This window comes from Podarcis liolepis (genome assembly GCF_965112155.1).
Source record: "Podarcis liolepis genome assembly, chromosome: 7".
NCBI classification, from domain to species: domain Eukaryota; kingdom Metazoa; phylum Chordata; class Lepidosauria; order Squamata; family Lacertidae; genus Podarcis; species Podarcis liolepis.
This window is the reverse complement of record NC_139561.1, coordinates 44,964,016-44,984,037: the sequence shown is the minus strand read 5'-3', so window position 1 is coordinate 44,984,037 and position 20,022 is coordinate 44,964,016. Positions and strand designations below refer to the sequence as shown.

The 20,022-nt window shown below is 49.9% G+C and overlaps 2 protein-coding genes across 2 annotated transcripts in view; both read right to left on the bottom strand.

Moving 5' to 3' along the window:
* SNTB2 (syntrophin beta 2) overlaps window positions 1-889 on the bottom strand; it is a 34,411-nt gene extending 33,522 nt beyond the window's left edge. The window contains exon 1 of the mRNA XM_083513684.1: window positions 180-889. Within this exon, the coding sequence (XP_083369810.1) occupies window positions 180-801 (622 nt within the window). The 5' untranslated portion in view covers window positions 802-889. The remainder of the gene's footprint in view (window positions 1-179) is intronic.
* Window positions 890-5,176: 4,287 nt separating this feature from the next.
* UTP4 (UTP4 small subunit processome component) lies at window positions 5,177-20,010 on the bottom strand (the record flags this gene model as incomplete). Its single annotated transcript, XM_083513635.1, has 16 exons — window positions 5,177-6,411; window positions 7,684-7,791; window positions 9,046-9,231; window positions 10,421-10,516; window positions 10,744-10,850; window positions 11,031-11,190; window positions 11,923-12,045; window positions 12,797-12,861; window positions 13,052-13,148; window positions 13,325-13,416; window positions 14,319-14,490; window positions 15,218-15,432; window positions 16,239-16,328; window positions 17,112-17,196; window positions 19,048-19,239; window positions 19,849-20,010. The coding sequence occupies 16 exons, from the start codon at window positions 20,008-20,010 to the stop codon at window positions 6,295-6,297; spliced, it is 2,067 nt and encodes a 688-aa protein (XP_083369761.1). The 3' UTR covers window positions 5,177-6,294.
* Between the last annotated feature and the right edge of the window lie 12 nt (window positions 20,011-20,022).

Genomic DNA, 20,022 nt, shown 5'->3' with positions numbered 1-20,022 from the left:
CAGGTACTTCCCCAAGCGAGCTTCGAGGGCTCACTAACCACCCGCCCCCCGCCTTGTTTATTTTGGGTCCCATCCCCGGCCTCGAGGAACAGGAAGCAGCGGGTGGCACAATAAGCAGCGGCAGCGCCGCCGCCCCCTGAGCGCGTGCAGAGCGCATCCCACCAGAATCCCTCGCCTACCTTCCAGGAGGACCTCCCTGCCGGCCCGCTTGAGCGCCTGCACGGCCTGATCGTGGGTGGCGTCGCGGAGGTCGGTGCCGTTGACGGAGAGAATGGCGTCTCCCAGGCGGAGGGCGCCGCAGCGCTCGGCGGCCAGCCCCGGGAAGATGCGCGAGATGAGGACGGGCATTCGGTTCTCGCGGCCGCCCTTGATGCTAATGCCCAGCCCGCCCGCCTCTGCCTTCACTACTCGCACCCGGCGCACCCCGCTCGGAGGGGAGCCCGGGGGCGACGAGGAGGAGCAGGACGCGCCACCGGGCAGCCCCGGCGGAGGGGAGAAGGGCCGGCCGGGAGGCGAGGAAGGCGGGTGGACGGACGCCGAGGGGGGCATCTCCGGGCTGCCGCTGCCCGCTGCGCTCCGCCCGCCCGGGCTGCCCGCGGGGCTCCGCGCTCGGGATGCTGCTGCTGCTGCAGCCGCGACGGGGCTCCCCCACTCGGCGCCGTTGGGCAGCCCGTTGACGGGCTCCGGGTCGGAGCTGAGCACCAGCGCCTCCCCGCTCAGCTCGGCAAGCGCCCGCACCCAGCGCTCGCGCACCAGCACCTCCACCAGCCCCGCCTTGCAGGCGCGCGTCCACACTGCCATGGCCGGACCGGAGTCGCGCCGGACTCACGCCGGAGCAGCAGTGGCTGGAAGAGCCGCAAACTCCAGCAGTGAGGCGGAGGAGGAGAATGGGCCGCGCGCGCCCGCCGCCCGCCCCCTATAAGGAGGCGGATTGGGAACCCCGGGAGACCCCGCCTCTCCCCGCCCAAAGGGGCGAGGCCGGACGGTGTGAGGGCGGCTGCGGCAAAGCGGATTTGGTGGGAGCGGGAGGCGGAGCTCCGCCCCCCTCCACACACCATAGAGATAAATAAAAAGTTAGAGGGACGACATCCCTGATCGGGATAGGGGAATATCGGGGTTCGCATTTAGAGAAGAGACTTTTTAAAAGTTCAGTTAAAAATTAAGGACGAAATCCAGCAGCTCGACAAAACAATAGCAGCAGCAAAACCATAATCTTTTAGTTTTAAAACATAAAAAGTCCTACCAGTGACATAGTCCTAAAGTAAGTACAGCTCTTTATTAATAGTGGCACCATGTATTAAAAACACCGCATTGTAGGTTGACGGAGGCATGTATCGGATACGACAGCCCCGCAGTGTAGTCTAGAGAAAATATTGCAGACTAGAGGTGAAGGTGAGCTGAGATTGGTTCGGATTTTTGGCCATAACTTTCCATTGCTGGGGGACTCCTTGATTTGCTGCTCCTGGGCTAAAGTCCTGGTTTTCTGCACGGCTCTCACTTCAGACCCTGGGGGGGGGGGGAGAGAAACTTCCCAAAAGTTCCGGAAGCGAAGACCTGTGTTTCCTTCTACCTCGAAGTCTAAGCCGGTTTTTCAGTCACGGAGAAATAGAGGGCGTGGCCCAGACCCAAACTCCAAGGAGAGTGACGTCGGGTGGCTGCGCCCGCGTGGCGCTGGGGGGGGGGAGGGAGGATGCGGAGGAGTGAGTACGGTAGTTCGTCGACGACTGCTCTGGATTTAGTTACTCCGGATTAATACGAAGCTAATCCTGGCCATCCTGCGCAGGCGAGGGAAATATTTGTCTCACCCTCCATTCACTTTCCAATGCTCACTTTCAGGTGCAGTGAGTTTTTCTACTCCGTTGTTTTCCCGCGCGGGAAGCTGCTCCTCAGCGTCAGTGCATCTGCTTTGCATGCAGAAGGCTCCAGGTTCAGCCCCTGGAAACTCCTCTCCGGGCTGCAAAAGCCTTCTGTGCAGAAAAGAGCGCAGCTGGCTCCTGCATGGGCCAGCAATAGCCAACATAGTGGGCATTCCAAATGTGTTTGGACTACAAATCCCATCAGTCACAAACTAAAGTCAGGAATGATGGGAGCTGCAGTCCAATTACATGTAGTGGGCACCACTTTGGTTACTCCTGGACTGTAGATAATGCTGTGAGATCATCTTACCCCATATATGCCCTCTCAATTGCTTTTACCTGCAAAACTGGCTCTATTACCCATGCCGCATAATATCTGTTTTGCATTTGTAATAAATCAGTCTTTAGCGTGGCTGCACCTACGCTTTGGAACTCCCTGCCTATTGACACCAGGCAGGCACCTTCACTGTACTTTTTTGGGCCCCTGCTAAAAACATGTTTGTTTAGACAAGCCTACCCAGATGATGAGAAGCTGCTGTGTTTTTAGTTTATTGCTAGTTTTAATTTTTTTGAATGTTTTGTTTTTACTAATAATCTTACTGTTTTATTCTTTCTGTAAACCTCATTGAGGTTTTCTACAATCAAGTGGTATATAAATGAAATGAAATAAAATAAATGCTGCACACTGCAGCTCATCGTTTAAGGGGAGCAGTGAATAAAAAAGGAATAAAGATACAGTACTAAAAAGTTGAAGTTCTTTCATTTTAAAAAATAATGAGACTAGCAGGAGGACTTGAGAGCAATTTCATCAGAGAAGTTAAATTGCAAAAGAGGGGAAAAACCCCTCAAAGAAAGGCTTCTGGCAACATCACCATGAAGAGGGAGCCAAAGGGTTAAGTCAGCAGCCTCTTTTCACTCAAGGGCAAAGCAGATCCCTCCAGCCACCCAGCTCCTAGCAAGGTGCCTGCCATGTCCTCTCACATGCCACTACAGCACATCCATTTGCAGATGTGTAATTCAACTGTCAACTTTACATTGCTATAGCTGCATTTAAGAAGTGCTAGATCACCAAGTAGGCAGATTAAGCCATGTTTAGAGCACCAGCAAAGCAGGGGCAAGCCCTCCAAAATGAGTTAGTTTTAACGACATTTGATACTTCAAAAAAGCATTGAAGTAGAAATCACGGGGGAAATCAGAACTTTGTTAGTCTTCCTTACCCTCCACTGCATGCTCCTCTCCCATTTTTCTGTTCTCTCTTTACTACTTATTTCCAGGGGTGAATGGGGTGTTAGGAGAGGGGTAATAGCTCTGGTGGGGGACACGTCATGCTCCTTCTGGAATAGTTTGCCCACTTTTGATCCCCACCTTGCACTCAGCTCTCACCTGTGGCTCCTAGAAGCTGTCAACATGTGACAGTGGCCACACCATGGGAAACGGCTTCAACTCGCCAGGTAAACCAGGTGAGTGTAGCCAATGGGTCTCAAACCCTCAGTGAGTTAGGGACTTCCCCTGCGTGCAAAAGCAGGCTCTTGTGGACTGAACAGATGAGACCAACTATAGACACAATGGTCAAGAAGGCAGTTTCTGCATGTGCTGTAGAGGGGAGGGGCAGATGGGGCTCGTCAACCGGGAAGGTGGTCCATCAAGAGGGAAAACCCGGTGTCCAGTGCCCACCCACTGATCAAGGGTCCAATCAACAGGACTGGCCACTAACCATGAAAAGAATGGCCTGGAATCACAAAGAGGCTGTCTGAATTAAACAACTGGATCGAGCCTGCTGTGGTGGGGAGCTATTCCAGGTTAGAGACCACTGCATTAAAAGCTCCACTGGAACACTAAGCAGGGCTGAAGTTTAGGCCAGCTTCCCACATCCTGGTGCCTTCAGATTTATGGGACTACAACTCCCATCAGCCCTAGCCAGTGGTAGACCCAAACATCTGGAGGGCACCAGGTTGGGGAAGCCTGGGCTGAGCGGCTCCCTCCAGGGACTGGTTAAAGCCCCAGTGGGAGCTGCTCCACATGGGCACAAGTCTTTTGTCAGGTTGTATTTCCTTCAGAGCAATTTCAACTTGCATCACCCCCGTTTCGCTTGAGGAAAAGGCAGCCTGGATTAAAAGAGGATTTTGCAAGCTTATTACACAGGCCCAATAAGGCAGGCCTGCAGCTAAGATTTCTAGCAGGTTGAGACAGACGGATTTGGTTCAACTGCAGCCCCAAGTGCTTGGCGTTAATTTGGCTGTAGGTTCCCACGAAGGGAGCGAAGCCCTCGCGTGGCCCAGAGTCCTTCTTGATGTCGAGGCTTTGCCGCTGATCCTTGGGCTGTGGAAGGCTATTTTTGACATGAGCAGACGTAATCAGCAGTGATCCCGGACTCCTGAGGACATCTCTGTTACGGAATAAACTCTTTGCGGCTCCAGCACCTTGGGGACAGGAAGGGATGTCCGTTGCAGGAATAGCCAAATCTTCTGCCTTGCCTGAGTTAAGCTAAGCGGCCTGCCTCCACCTGCTCCTTCGAGTCTGGGTAGAACAAACAGTGCCAGGTCTTAAGTCAGAATGCAACTTCGGCATGAGGCAGAGCTCTGTAGGGGGCCCCGTGTTCAACTATCAAATATGCATTCAATATTGGCACCTGCACCTGGAATATTTGAAGGAAGCAAATAACCCTGGACCTGCTAAGATAACAAGGCATGGCTTCCAAACAGTGTAAAAGCCACACAATGTCTCTTGTTAAGCAAAATGGCTATCTCAGTGAAGATTTAGACCTTACATTGTCTAATCTGGGCTTAAGGCCCACCCTCTGCCACAGCATTGGGTAAGTTGTACTCTCAAAGCTTCAAGTCCCCCATCTATAAAATGGGAACAATACCAACTTGTTTTAAAAGGGAATTCATTGGGAGAGTCAAGCACAACAGACCATAAATGATTTTGCAAATTTGTTACAGGAGCTGCTGTAATAGACCTTGTATTGGCCTTGTTTTTATTTATTAACTAGGCCTTCCTCCCATTATTTGAAAAAGAACCCCACATATTTGTGAACGTATGGAATTGTCTTTATTTAAAGTAATAATTTCTGAATTGTAATGCTCTTGTGTTGAGAGAACAAACAATTCAGTATCTAATAAGGGTGGTTTGTTTTCTTCAAAATGGCCACTGGATTTAAAAACAAACAAACAGGCTCAATCTATGCAATAAATCTATACAACAATAACTACAGTGCCATGACTACAAGACCGTCATCTGACACCTAGAAAAGAACATGAAGGAAAACAGGCGAGGAAGGAAAGCTCACAGCTGGAAGAGAGACGGCACTTGAGTCAAGCCCATCTTCAGTCAGATTTATTTTGATCATTTCAATTACAGCGAAGGACACAGCAGGCTATCAGTCCAACAGCTTCACCCAGCAGCATAATGCTACTCTCTCCTCACCCCCACCCTGAAACTCAAAACGTATCATTTCAGCCCTGTAGCCACTTCCTTCTCACCCCCTCTGGAAACTTAGGACCATCACCGCCCCCACTTCGGGAGAAACACAGACGTCAAGGTCAGGCAAAGCATTGTTCTTCTTCCTCACTGGCTGGACTCATGGTTTCTGCTTGATGGGGCTGAAACCAGTTTGCCTAGTCTGGGAGAGTACTAGAATTTGCTGCCACCATAGCCATTTGGAGGAGCAGAGACAGGCACATGGTAGACCGAGACTGGGGAGGACACCTGCAAGAACACTCGCTCTAATACATGCTCAGTCTGCGCAGCAGCCAAGAAGTTGAGTGAAAAAAATTAGCAAGTCCCCCATTTCAAATCTTGCCACGGTGGTGCTAGGCTGGCCTCCTCTCTCTGTCTCGCCTTCAGCGATACTGACGCACCTTCCAAGGAGCATTCTGTAACGTGGTTGAAGCCCTTTGAACACTCAAAAGCCCTGTACAAATGCCAAGTACTCTTTTTTATTATTAAAAAGGGACAAACAAAGGCACCGGCAGACGAGTCTCTTCCATAGCAGCCTGGCCCCTTCTGCTGACTTTCACCCATTCAGGTTCAAAGCTACTTGTGGAGTCTTTGCTGGCATCTTGGAGGTTAATCATTGACTGAGAAGAACATTCATTCTAGCCTAGATCCCAAGGTCAAAGCCAACTTCGTCAGCCTGATAACGCTGCGGAGGAAAGGAGCGAGCTCAAGGGCCCAGAGGAGGGGAGGAGGAAGGAGGCATGGGAGTTGGCTGGGTTCCCAAGACCTGCTGGTTGTCTCTCCAGTCATTCACTTGCTTTGGATCAGAGGAGGAGGAGGAGGAGGAAAGGGGATGCTTTCAGCCCACCTGAGCTGTTGCTTCTCTGGACTATCGCAGTTGGGAGGGCAACACTGCAGCCTTGCAGGTTTTTGCTCTTTTCCTGCTTGACAGTCCTTGCATGGAACAGCCACAGCCATGGCAGGGCTGGGACAGGTGCCTTTACGTGCCAAACTTCTTTAGATAGACAGGCGGGGGCAGCTGCGCCTTGATGTCTGCCAGAGACCGCTCCACTACCACCAGGCAATTCTCATCCAACAGGTCCACAAACAGCAACGGCTGCCAGGGGGAAGAAGAAAGGAGGAGAGTTAGAATAAGCAGAGGTTGGCAGTTGGCAACCTTTGGACAGAATGGGCTCAAGACAGGGTGTCATCTTGTGCCCAACACATGTTGCCTGCGGACATGCAATTATTTTCATGCTACAAAATATCAGCTGCCCAGATAGGCCAGCAGCAAAAGCCCTTCTCACAGCCATTCCAGGACACTCTCGTCAATACCTAAAGAGAGCCCTGTTGAATCAGACCAAGGGAAGCCATCTACTCTGGCATCCCATAGCCTACAGTGGTCAATCAAATGCCTCTCAGCTGCTCTGTTGATACTCCCTGGTGTTAAGCAACAAGCTGCCTCTGAACAGGAAGAATGGTGCTTTTAGTAGCCACTGGGAGACTTCTCCCCCTTGTGTTGGCGATAGAGTCTTGCCACACTCACCCTTTTTGCCTCTGCCACCCTTGTTCAAGAAATCAAAGGCAGTGGGCTTATGATGCCGGTTGTTTCCGGCATTTATTGCTCTCTCATTGTGCTCAGTGTAATGTGGGACTGACACACCCCTCCTTGTGCCATGTGGCTACTTGGGATTTGAAAAATAGGCCGGCAGGCTGAACAGCAGCCCTGCTCCTTATGGGACACTTGGATTTTCTAGCAACAGAGGAAGCAGCTCTGTGGCCTTGGCAATGAAGCTGTACTTCCCTGCCACAGATGCACCTCTCTCTGGCCCAGAGGCACCAGCTTCATTGCCAAGCCAACCGGAGCATGGCTTGGAGTAGTGATGGCCCCAACGTACCTGGCTTTAAAAGAGAAGTAGGCGAATTCATGGAAGAGAATAAGGCTATGTTCTCCGTCCACTGTCAGAGGCAATATCCTTCTGAATAATGCCTGCTGCTGGGAGCCACAAGGGGAGAGGGCTGCTGTTGCACTCAGGTCCTGCTTGTGGGCTTCCCTTTGGAGCAACTAGTTGGCCGCTGTGAGAACAGGACAGTGGGCTAAATGGTCCCCTTTGGTCTGGTCCAGCAGGGCTGTTTTGAGGCTGGAAGCACTCTACTTCTGGTCATGCCAGGGTTGGCCTTCAACCATGCCAGCACCCTGGTCAGGGCATTGCTGGTACTCCCCAAATGTTTCTCCATGGATTTGTAAAACCCACTTTCAGAGTCCTCTCAGCCAGCTCCAGACCTGATGGCAGCTCCCTGCATCCCTGAACCATGCACTGGGGGGTGTGTGTTTCCTTTTGCCTCTCCTGGGTCCAGTGGGGTGGGGTGCAGATGCACAAAGACAAACCTGGTACTTTTTGCAGAACGTGAAGGGCCTGAAGCCACAGTGAGCAACCTTGGAGTACTGTGCATGGGACTGCTGGTCATTCAAGAAGGCAGAGTCATCAGGCAACGACTGGAGAGAGAAAAGGCAGTGTTACTGAGGGCACAGGGAAGCTGTGGAGAACAAGCAGTGCAGCTAATTTGCCTGGAGCTGTGTTGCACTCTCTGCCAGGACAAAAATGACCCAGCTAAGTCCCCCTGCTGGAAGCAGCCTCCAGGTCTACCTATTGTAGCCTATGAGCTGGAGCAATCTGTAATCCTCCCCAGACTCCCGGAGCCTTTCTTAGACATATCAGCCAGCTTTGCGCCCCCACCTCCCCCCAAACTTCCATGATTGTAACCTACAGAAGTCCCCCTACCAGGACAAAATGGATGTGCCATCACTGACCCAGAGGAGATGTTTGAACCTGTGATGGTCCCTTATTCTAACTGATGCTCCACCTGTCTATTATGATTGGCAGCAGCTCTCCAGGGTCTTGGGCATACAGAATCATAAAAGTTGTTTAAGGGAGCTCAAAAGGTCATCGTCCAACCCTCTGAGGATGCAGGAAAGCCATGCCCTTGACATCCTTGACAGGTTTCCATCCAGCCTCTGCATAAAAACCTGTAATGAAGGAGAGCCTGCTACCTCCCTGCTGGTTCCAAACAGCTCTAACTGGGTGGTATTCAACTCATGAGTAGACATACCTAGATTAGTCATGTCCATTAACTTAGTGTACCTATGAGCAGGACTAGAGTTTAATACCACCCACTGCTAGGATGCCCTTACTAACATTTAGCTGAAAGAACATCAACACCATACCCTTCAAGCACATTTAAACCATGTGGCTGCCCCCCTCCCCAAGAATCCTAGGAACTGTAGTTTGTGAAGATTGCTGGGAACTGTTGGTCTGCAAGGAGAAAATTAAAAAATCTTTGGGGGAAGCCATGTATGGTGCAGATGTGACTTAAATCTCTTCCTTGACATTTGATGGATCACCTACTCTGAATGGAAAATTCTCTACACCAGCCCTTCCCAGCGCTTTCCTCAAAGGACTTTCTTCAGGCCCCTCGCAACTTTCACCGCTCTCCTCTGCCACATTCCACATTCCATCTTTCTGTAGCAAATTGTGGTGTCCAAGAATGGGACACAGCTACTCCAGGTGAGGCCCGACCAAAGCAAGACCTCTCAGGACCTGCCACTGAGCTTTTGGGCATTCCTCGCCCTGGTACCCTTGCAGACAAGTCTAGGAATGGGCTGGGTGTGACCAGTGGCTCAGACAACAACAGGTGCTGTGCACCCTTGAGTGGCAGACTGCCAGTGGTCTGGTGCTGGAACCTTCCTCACCGTGGACCTATCCAGGATGCAGAACATGAATGTGTCATGCAGCAGAATGTGGGAGGCCTGCTGGGGGCTGAAGGCAATGTGGGTGATGGGTGTCTCCCGCAACTGCCAATTCTTGGGCAGCCCGAGCTTCTGTATCTTCCGGCTCCAGGGGGTGTATTCTTTGTTGGTGATGCTGAACTCAAACATCTGGGAAAGAGGAAGACAAACAACAGAGGGCTGGAGCAGCAGGTTTGTTAAGCAGGGGCTTAGCCCCATAAAGCACGAGATCAGGCTTCACCAGTTGGTGCCTTGCAGAGATTTTGGGGTACAACCCCCATCCGCCCCAGGCAGCATGGCCACAAGATGCTGGAGCTGCTGGGAGCCCAGCTGTGCTGCTTTGGGCTGATGGGAACTGTAGTTTAAAACTTCTGGTTGGCAAAGGTTACCCCTAGAGATGGATCATAGAAAAAACAAAAGTGAATCTCCCCTGCCACCTCCGGAATGCCAAATTTTGGACTTGCCTGGAATAGAAACACCTTGGCCTGTAGCTCGCCTTCAATCATAATAACAAAGAACTGGCTTTTGTTGCAGAATTGCAAATAATATCGATCTAGACACACTTAATCCGGCTTCACACCCAGATACAGCACCAAAACTACCTTGGTCACTCTGGTGGATGATCAGAGAGGGGCTTTTGAGGGGGGCAGTCAGTGAGAGGGCTTTCCCTGTAGTGGCTCCCAGGTTGTGGAATGCCCTCCCCTCTGGGGCTTGTCTCTGCGCACTGCATGCTTTTAATTGATTAGTCAGGACACATCAGGAGGCCTTTGGCTGAGTAGACGTCTTCCCTCCTCCTGCACTGCTATGTGCTGCAGTTCTATGCTGCTCTTCTGTTCTTTTGTGGTTCTATTTTATTGTTTTAACGGCAAGCTGCATTTGTTTTTAATTGTGAACTTAAAAGAGCCTGCCTGCTGGATCAGGCCAAAGGGGGCCCACCTAGTCCAGCATCCTGTTCTCACAGCAACCAAACAGCTGCCCCAAAGGGAAGCCCCCAAGCAGCACAGCTTGTAATATTTCTCTAAGCTGCTCTGGGACCCTTGAAGGGTGGGCTACACACACAAGTAACAAGCAAAGAGCAAAGTAACCTCTCCAGTGGAAACAAGACATTTCACCTGCCTTGGGTCGAGAACTTACACTGCTGGCGGTCCCTACACTTGTACCAGGGAAACGATTCCCAGGATCTTCCCACCAGTATCCTCCTTGTGAGCAATTGGGACTGACTGCAATGGGGGGGGGCAAAACTCTTCTGCACACAGATGGAGCAAACTTCTCCCCCCCCCCCCGATTCTCTGTGTGCCTAGTGAGGCTTGGGAGGTGAAGTTGGCTGTGAAGGTTTTACCTGCTGATCTGAGTGGACGATCACAACATTATTGGTCCCTGGGTGAATGGCCAAAGCAGTCACCGGGCAGTCATATGCAGGCACCGTGCAATGAGGCTGGACAAGAGAGAGAGACAGTGGGGTTCACCAAGCCTTCCTCCCACCCAGGTGGCCCAGGCTGCCCCCTTCCCTTCATTGGGGCTGTATCATTGCACAGGAGCCCAGAAGGCTCTCAGAACTCTCATGGTGAGGATGCAACAAAGAATCTGGATGAACCTGCTTCACTTTTTCAGACCAAGCAGGTTCATCCTCTCACCACTGCAGGCAGGTTCTGCTTGGCTCACCTTGGCATCTTCCAAGTTGTAGATGTTGACTGCCCGATCACCACTAGCTGCAGCCAACCACTGGCCGTTGGCACTAACCGCCAGCAGGTATGCAGCTTCTGACGTCTCTGCAGGGATGCATGAGGAAAGTGGCTTTCAAAAGTTTTAAATGCATGTGTATTAATATGTGTATCTATAGACATTTTCTTTACCCTGGCTTCACTTTAAAATATCACTTCAAAAGCCACTAATCTGCCCTAACCCTAGTCCTGGTAAGTATGTCCTGCTCTCCAAATAGCCAATCTTACCTGAGCTGGGGCGGAGGATGTGCAGGTGTTTGCAGACTCCTGACTGCAAGAGCTTGAGGATGTGCACAGAACCGTTGTCCGATGCCACAAAGAGCCTGGTGGAGTCCTCAGAGAAAAGGAGGTGGTGGGCTGAGCGAATCCCCTTTGGAATCTTAGCAACCTTTGGGAAGGCAAGGGTTAAGGGTCAGTGTGGCCAGCTCTACCCTGAGGCCCCACCTCCCCTTCCCCCAACCCCCTTTCCCCCAAGGAGGCCCACTTGGAGAAGTCTAGAAAAGCATTTCCTGTTCCTTCCATCAACTTATAAGAATAAGTTACAAAATCTTAAAAGAACATAATAATTTTATCATTTAATCTGATTTTTACTTTTTTTGGATTGCATCCGTGTAAACTGCTTAGAGACTACTGTACTTAAGATGTATCTAAATTGCTGAAATGACATAAATAACTAAGAGTCCTAGAGCTGGATCAGCCCACGTAGCCCAGCCTCCTGTTCTCTCAGGGGCCAATCAGATGCCCCAAAGGGAAGATGACCACAAGCAGGACCAAGTGCAACATTCCTTGCTCATCATCCCCAGCAATATGCCTTCAAGGGTAGACTGTCTCCAATACTTGGGGGGGGGGGTGTCATGTGCACAGTCATCATTGCTAGTAGCCATTCATAGCCTTATCCTAAACAGATCTGACTGATCCCCCTTTGAAACTATGCAAGTTATTGGCCATTACTACAACCTGCGGCAGCCAACTCCATCATCTACCTATGCCCTGTGTGAAGAAGTTCTTCCTTTTGTCTTTCCAGAATCTTCCAACATTCAGCTTTCCCGGATGATGCTCTAGCATGCCCCAGACCAGAACACCCAGGCCAGAGTCTCCACCCTGCAGAATTCTCACTCACCCTCTTGATAGCAATATGGCCACTGCTGAGCTGGACCTGGTGCAGATAGAACCTGGAAGTTGTGGAGTAGGCAATCCAGGAGCCACAGGGTGAGACGCAGCTGCTGGCAATGTGCTCAGGGCCCTAGGAAGGAATCCAGATGAAGGGAGAAGCTGAGCTAGGTTCCTCCAAAAAGATACAGGGGACTAAGAGAGATGAAACGGTGGGACTTGCTACCTCTGGAGACTCAGCAAAATCAACATCTTGCAAGATTGCCTTGAGTTGGCTTGGGAACAACAACAGTTAAGAAGATGTAGGGGAACCATAGCAAGCAGAAAAGCAGAGGGGGAAGCACCAGGGTCAGCTGAACAGGGAAGAGACAGGCTCTTGTGCTCCCTGAAATAAGATGTTTATTTAGTTCAACATGTTTCAGAGTTGAAACTCCTTCACCAGGAGCTGTGAATGCTTGTAAATTACTTAATCCTTAAAGAAATAAAAACCTACTCTGTATGCCTGAACCAAAAGCAGTTTCAAACTATGAGGCTGTAAGATGTTTTCTTTATTTCTGTATCCAGAAGGTCTTGTAGATTTTTTGAAGCTCTTTTCAGTTCAGATGTCCAGAAGAAGTCTCTTTAAGGTTCAAGGAATTACAAGCATTTGCAGGCTCAACTCTGAAATGCATTGAGCTAAATAAACATCGTATTTCAGGGAGAACAAGAGACTGTCTCCTCTTTGTTCTAATGCTTAAAAAAAACCCCACAGCCTGCTTTTGCATAAATCTGTTTGTATCTAAAGTGGAGGTATTTCCTGCACAATTCATGCCCACAGGGCATGTTGAGAATCTGAAGCATCCACAATCAAGGGGGGGGGGGACAAGAAATCATGGCTCCCTCACCTTGGCCTTGAGCTGGAGAAGGTGTTCTGGGGGACAGGAGACAGGAAGGACTTCACCAGCCTTTCCTGGAACAAGAACCAAGAGCATCTTTACACATCAAGTCTCTCTAGGATGTCCTAATATGTGAGGGGACTGCCAAGCTTCCCAGCAGCCCAAAGCTCAACACCGGCCCAGGTGACCAAGGGACATGTCTCCTCTAGGGGCACCTCAAACACACCAGACCATCAAGGCTCTGAAAGCAAAGTTTGCTCTCACCTGCTGTGTTGGTGGCTCCAAGTCGCCAAAGCTCCAGATGTTTTGGGTATTGGAAGAGGAGGAGGCGGGCTATCCGGGCACAGGAGACAAGGCACCTCTGCAAGAGGGAAAAGAAGTGGCAGGTGAGAAGTGGGGTGGGGGAGCAGAGTCTGCATGGCTTGCCCCTGAGTCCTTCTAGTGCACAGGACCACTGCAGGAAGGAAGAAGCTATGAGAAGCCATCTGTGAGAAGAGAAGGCATTGCTAGATAGCAGGCGCCAATCCCGCTACTCACGTGAGGGAAGGTGACTCTCTGGAGGGTAGATTCATGAGACTTGGGATCCAAATTCTCCATGAATTGTCGGATCACAAGTTCCCCGTCCAGACCTAAATAAGAAGGGAAAAAACCAGGGTGGTATAGTGGTTACAAATCCCCACTCGGCCATAAAGATCGCTGGGTGGCCTTCAGTCAGTCACTATCTCTTAGCCTAACCTACCTCACAGGGTTGTTGTGAGGATTAAATGAGGAGGAGAACCAGATGCACCACCTTGAGCAACTTGGGAGCAAAAACTGGGATATAAATGAAATAAATAAATAAAGAGGGGTGCAAAGCAGGTCAAGATGCATCAGATTACAGCACCTTCTATAGGCGGTATGTGCACACACCAGATCAAACTACTGGTTCTCCTAGACCAGTCGTTTTCAACCTTCTCACACCAAGGACCTGCTTTTAACCCAAATATGTTTTGGGGACCAATTCCTTAATCTTTTGCCATATACAGTCATACCTCGGGATGAATACAATTCAGCTTAAATATTTTCAGGTTGCGCTTATCAGGTTACTTCCGGGTTTCACTGCTTGTACATGCATAGACACTAAAAATGACGTCACGTGCATGCACAGTGAAACGTGACCCGTGCACTCACATCTTACGTTCGCTTCAGGATGCGAATGGGGCTCCGGAATGGATCCCGTTCGCATCCAGAGGTACCACTGTGTTTGCATAGTGGAAGTGCTCGTGTTGTGACCCACCTTGGATCAGACAGTGACCCATTAGTTGAAGACCAGTGACTTGGACCAATGATGTCTACTTTGACTTGGTCTCAGGAGGCAGAGGGAGGCCTTTCCCATCATCACCTCCTACCTACGTGGTCCTTTTTAAATGGGCATCTGGGGATGGAACCCATGAACTTCTGTATGCAAAGCAGGTACTTTACCACAAAGCAATCAAACACACACACACACACACACACACACACACACACACAAGATTGCAGTGAACTCTACCTCCAGAGATGAATGTTGTTGCAAGATGTGCTACTGTCCGCACATCATGGGTGTGTTGCTTAAAGGGCCTTGTTCGCACCCACTGGAGCTCAGCACTGTCTAGCTTAACCGGTAGCAGCTGGAACTGATATACCAGCCCCTCCGAAGTGCCAACCACAATACTGTCTTCTGCCTGTGGAGAAAGTTGGGCAAGCTAAAGGTTTGCAGGGAGGAAGTATTAATGGCAGAGAACAGGTCGATGCAGAACCTCATGCAATGAAAATAAGTGAACTGACCGCACACTGAGGTCACATTACACAGACCAAGGGCTGCCATGTTGGGTCAGACCATAGATCCATCAAGCTCAGCCTCCTGGCCACCAACACTGGTCAGCTGGATGTCCCAGTCAAGCTCAGATTCAGCACAGAACAATGTCATTTCCCTGAATGGCTACATGTACACACTCAGGTTTTCAGAGGCTCTGGATAACACACAAAGTGCTTTTATCTGCCACAAAGTCTTGATTTAAATGAATTTCTGATAGCTAGCATCATATCATCACAGGGCCAAGTTCAAGAGCAACCTACGCCAACCTGGGACCCTCCCGATCTGGTGGACTACGGCTCCCATCAGTGCCACAGTTGGCAAAGGCTGCTTGGGAATAAGCTGCCCTCCAATGAGGACTCTGCTCACAGTCCCCCAGGATAGCTGTCTATCTCCCCCTGAGGAGTAAGAAAGTTTGCCTTGGGTTGCAACTTTCCAGATCTTGGACTGTTGTTATTCTGCAGTTCAATTTCACACTCCCCCTGTTCTGCCACATAAGTGACTCCTGCTTTCCTTTCTGCTTGTCAAGCTCAAGCAAACGCTGCCACCCTCCCCCGCCCCCAGTGCCGCTGCTCTGCCTTTAACATGCAACTTACCTCAGACCCAGCCAGGCAAAGCACGGCTGACTTGCTGACAGGGTGGCTCCACAGCAGCGTCCCCATCTCCGAGTCCCAGAACTGCACCTTCCCAGCAGAGTCCGCGCTGACAATTGTGCCATCCGAAAGGAAGAGTATATCCCACACCACCACAGACAACCGCTTGCGGGACCCTTTGAAGCACCGGTCCACGAGGATCCGCTGGACAGCATGGCCTGCAAAGGAGGCACCAGGCTCACTCAGGGTCTGCTTAGCCTCAGCTGCCAACAGTCACCCCAAACCGAACAGGCCTTTACAAGGCCTTAAGGAAAGCCCCTTTGCTCAAATGCTAACAGGGCGCTATGGGGAGGGTCACCAACATGGCACCAGTGGGTGCACCTCTGCCTGCCCAGGGTTCCTCCTCCTGCTGAAATGAGGTCTGAAAGAAGCACCCTATTGTAGCCAACAGAAGAGGTGTGAGGAAACCCTGGCTGAAGTATAACTCCTATCACCTCCGGCAACTGGCCATGCTAGCTGGGGCTGATGGGAGTTGTAGCTCAGTCACATCTGGAAGGTTAAAGGTTCCCCACACCTGCAACAGAATATGCTACTGCATGTATATGATGCCTGCAAGAGTTTCTGCAGTATGCAAATATGCCCACAGGCCCCAAAAAGCTGGCAAACCCTGCTCTCCAGGTAGAGCAGAGGCTCTTTCCCATAATGCGCCATCAAAGTGGAGGTGCCAGGAATTGAACCTAACATCTTTGGATTGCAAAACATATACTCTGTCACTGAATTATGTGTCCCTCTCTAATGGAAGGGAGTTCACCAGCTATGGGCAAGCCAGCCAGTATTGCCCTCTCCTTGCCATTGAACCTGGGTGTATGGAAGGGACAGTCAAGAGGGTGCAGTCCTTGATTCTTAATGGCCACCACAGACCAGAATCATGAAGGTGAAGCTTGCTTAGACGAGCTGATGACACACACACACACACACCATATTCCAGGCCCCAGCATAAAACATGCCTAACTCCAGAACTCACCTGATTTGACATCAAAGACACGAATGATGTTAGTGGAGCCAGCTACGATCTTGGTCCCTGATGGATGCCAGGAAAGGCACAGGGTGCGTCCTGTAAGGAAAGGTGGGGCAGAAGAGGAGAGTCTCAGTTATAAGATGTACCAAGACTCAAACTCATTTTGGGGGTGGGGGCAGGTAGGTGAGGCTCAGAGGGACATGCAAATACAAGAAGCTGCCTTATACCAAACCAGACCACTGGTCTTTATAGGTCCTTGCTATCCAAAATGACAGGCAGAGGCTCTCCAAGATTTCAGACATTCCCAACCCTTCCTGTGAATGCCAGGGGCTGAACTTGGGACCCTGTGCATTCAAAGCATGCGCTCTACCACTGAGCCAAGTGGTCTCCTTGCATCCCGAAGGGGCTTTCCTCTGCAAGCAACAAGAAATCAGGCTCCCTACCACTCCTGCAAGGGATGCGGGTGGTGCTGTGGGTTAAACCACAGAGACTAGGACTTGCCGATCAAAAGGTCGGTGGTTCGAATCCCCGCAGTGGGGTGAGCTCCTGTTGCTCGGTCCCTGCTCCTGCCAACCTAGCTGTTCGAAAGCACAAAGTGCAAGTAGATAAATAGGTACCACTCCGGTGGGAAGGTAAACGGCATTTCTGTGTGCTGCTCTGATTCACCAGAAGCGGCTTAGTCCTGCTGGCCACATGACCCGGAAGCTGTACGCCAGCTCCCTCGGCCAATAAAGCGAGATGAGCGCCTCAACCCCAAAGTTGGTCACGACTGGACCTAATGGCCAGGGGTCCCTTTACCTTTACCCCTCCTGCACATGGACTCAGAGCTCATCCTGTTGGTGATCATGACCCCCACATGCACCCCCACCCACAACCAACCTTTCTGTCGGTCCAGCTGCCTCTCAAACTCGATTCTATCTGGTAAGATGTTGAAGAGCTTAATGGTTCCATCATCACAGCCAAGCTGCAAGAACAAGAGAGAGGGTCAGTAGCCTGTTCAGAATCCTGTCTGGTAGACAGCCAAGAGTCCAGGGCTTTGCCCAATAATTTGAGCTCTGACTGACCAAACTACACAAGATTATCAATAACACAAACACAGAAACAGATGCCAAGCTGGTGCTGGAGAAGCACCTTACTACTCACAAGGAAAGAATTTAAGCCTCAGGAAGCAGGACACTGAGTGGAGAAGAGAATGAAATGCAGAAAATTGAAGAGCTGGAGGGAGCTTTATAAGCTGTTTAATCCAAACCCCTGATTGATGTTGGAAATCCAGAGAGCAGGAGCATCCCCTAGAGAGAGATGGCTGTCTAGCCCCTGTTGGAAGACACCCGAGACAAGGGAGTGCCCACCCCTGCAGGTAATTGATCCAATTGTCAAACTGCACTAACTCAATAAGCTTCTCCTAATGTGCATGTGAAATACAGTGGTACCTCGCAAGACGAATGCCTCGCAAGACGGAAAACTCGCAAAACGAAAGGGTTTTTTGTTTTTTGAGATGCTTCGCAAGACGATTTTCCCTATGCGCTTGCTTCGCAAGACGGAAACGTCTTGCAAGTTTGTTTCCTTTTTCTTAACACCGTTAATACAGTTGCGACTTGACTTCGAGGAGCAACTCATAGCACGCGGTGTGGTAGCCTTTTTTGAGGTTTTTGAAGACTTTGGTGATTTTTGAAGCTTTTCCAAAACTTTTCTGACACCATGCTTTGCAAGACGAAAAAAATCGTAAGACGGCAAAACTTGCAGAACGAATTAATATCGTCTTGTGAGGCACCACTGTAAACCCTCCTGTCAAAGTGTATATACCAAAATTACTAGTTATTACAGATATCAAATGATGTATAGTAAAGTGCATTGCTTAGATTGGTGACCAAAAGTAAAAGGTATTTTGTATTAATAACAATTAGAATTTATAGGAATTTATAGGAAAGGGAGGCAGGGGAGGTGAAAAATTAAAATATGTACTTAATGCACACCAGGCTGTGCTGTTAATTAGTTGTACCATATGCCTCATTATTTGTGTAATCAATAAAGTCATACCATACTGATAAAAAATTGTTGTGCTTCTTTTGGCCTCTTGCTACTTCAATTTTTGTGTCAATTTTTCCAATAATGCTGTTTGTTAAATTGCATTATACCATTGGTCCATAGTTAATAATTGCAATGATTTTCATGTCCTGGCAATAGTTGTTCTTGCAGCAGTTAATGGATGTGTTATGAGTTCTTTGTTTCTAATTTGCAAAATATTGTGACTATACAAGCTAAGTACACCCAGTCCTGGGGTGATGTGGACTCTCCGCCTTGCAATAAAATATATTTATTTAAATACATTTCCCCAGAATTCCCCCCACCCCCAGTAATCCATTCTATTAACATCATTTGGGGTTTTATCACTGCCTTCTGAGAAGCTGGCTAGCTTTCTGGTTTTGCATCATCTATAGATGTGGTAAAATATTCCTTATTGAAATATGCAAAAAAAATTTGTCCAGTAGCACTTTAGAAACCAGCTAAGTTTGTTCTTGGTATAAGCTTTTATGTGCATGCATACTTCTTCAGATACACTTCTTCAGATACTTCAGATGCACATGAAAGCTTATACCAAGAACAAACTTAGTTGGTCTCTAAAGTGCTACTGGACAATTTTTTTTATATATTTTGACTGTGTCAGACCAACACGGCTACTTACCTGGATCTACACCCCTTATTGTTCTAAATCATCAGGTGCTATTCCTTCCTCTAAGGGATGTTCTCTTGCTAGCACAAGACTTCGTTACCACATTTTCAAGCTGCCCCTCTCTGGGATACTAGGAGCACCTACCGCCAATTGAGTCCCAGTTGGATCAGCCACCATGCTCCAGATAGGACCTCCAAAAGCATCCAACGAATATTTGACATTCAGCTTCTCCAAGTTGTATTCAACAATTTCCCCACTGAGACCTGCACCAAAGAGCCGGTCTCCTGCTGCCCAGTAGAGCGCCTCTGGGATCCTCGTATCGTGGCCAGCAATGACCTGGAGAGATAAGTCATAGGTAAGGGGAAGGTGCAGGACCCCTAAACCAAGAGGCAATCCTGAACAGTTTTCTGGTTTAAGGAAAGGTGTTTCTTGTAGGCTTTGGGTGTCAATGGCCTCCTTTTAACACACATACACAAACTTTAGCTGGGAGGAATCACACAAAGGATGAACCTGTGCTGGGCTCAGACTGGAGAACTTTGCAGCCAGAAACCCCAAACACTGATACACCTCCTGATTACAGAAGTAAAGCAGAGAGGGGCTTGGTGAGTCACCTGTGCCACCCACCCTCTTGCCCCAAAGAATGCCCAGCAAATAGCTGTTTAGGCAGGGCATCCCCCAGGGAAACAATTCTTTGGGGCTCCAATTCCCAGCCTCAGCGGAGCCAAAGGGCTCTCTGTCACTGTGAGCTCAGCTGTGTCTGGATAAGCTAGTATTACCGGTACTTCACGGAGGAAAGAACTAGCTTGTGGAACTCAAGGCCACAAGATCTGGGGTCAGACAATGGCTAAGATGCCATTAAAACCTCACAGAGGTGGAGACCTGTCAAATAGGTGCCAGGTGGAGCCCTCATGTGCACGGGCAGTCTACCCCGGGAGCCAGAGTCACCTTCTCCTGGAACATGTTGGCCTGCAGGTCGTAGATCTCGAGGGAGCCGTCGAGGCGGCCCACGGCCAGGCGGTGGTGAGAAGAGCGGGACGCAGCCACGCACCGGATCCCGGACGGCACAAAGGCGAAGAGCCGTGCGCGGTGCACCTCGAACTCGACCATGGCAGACAGGGA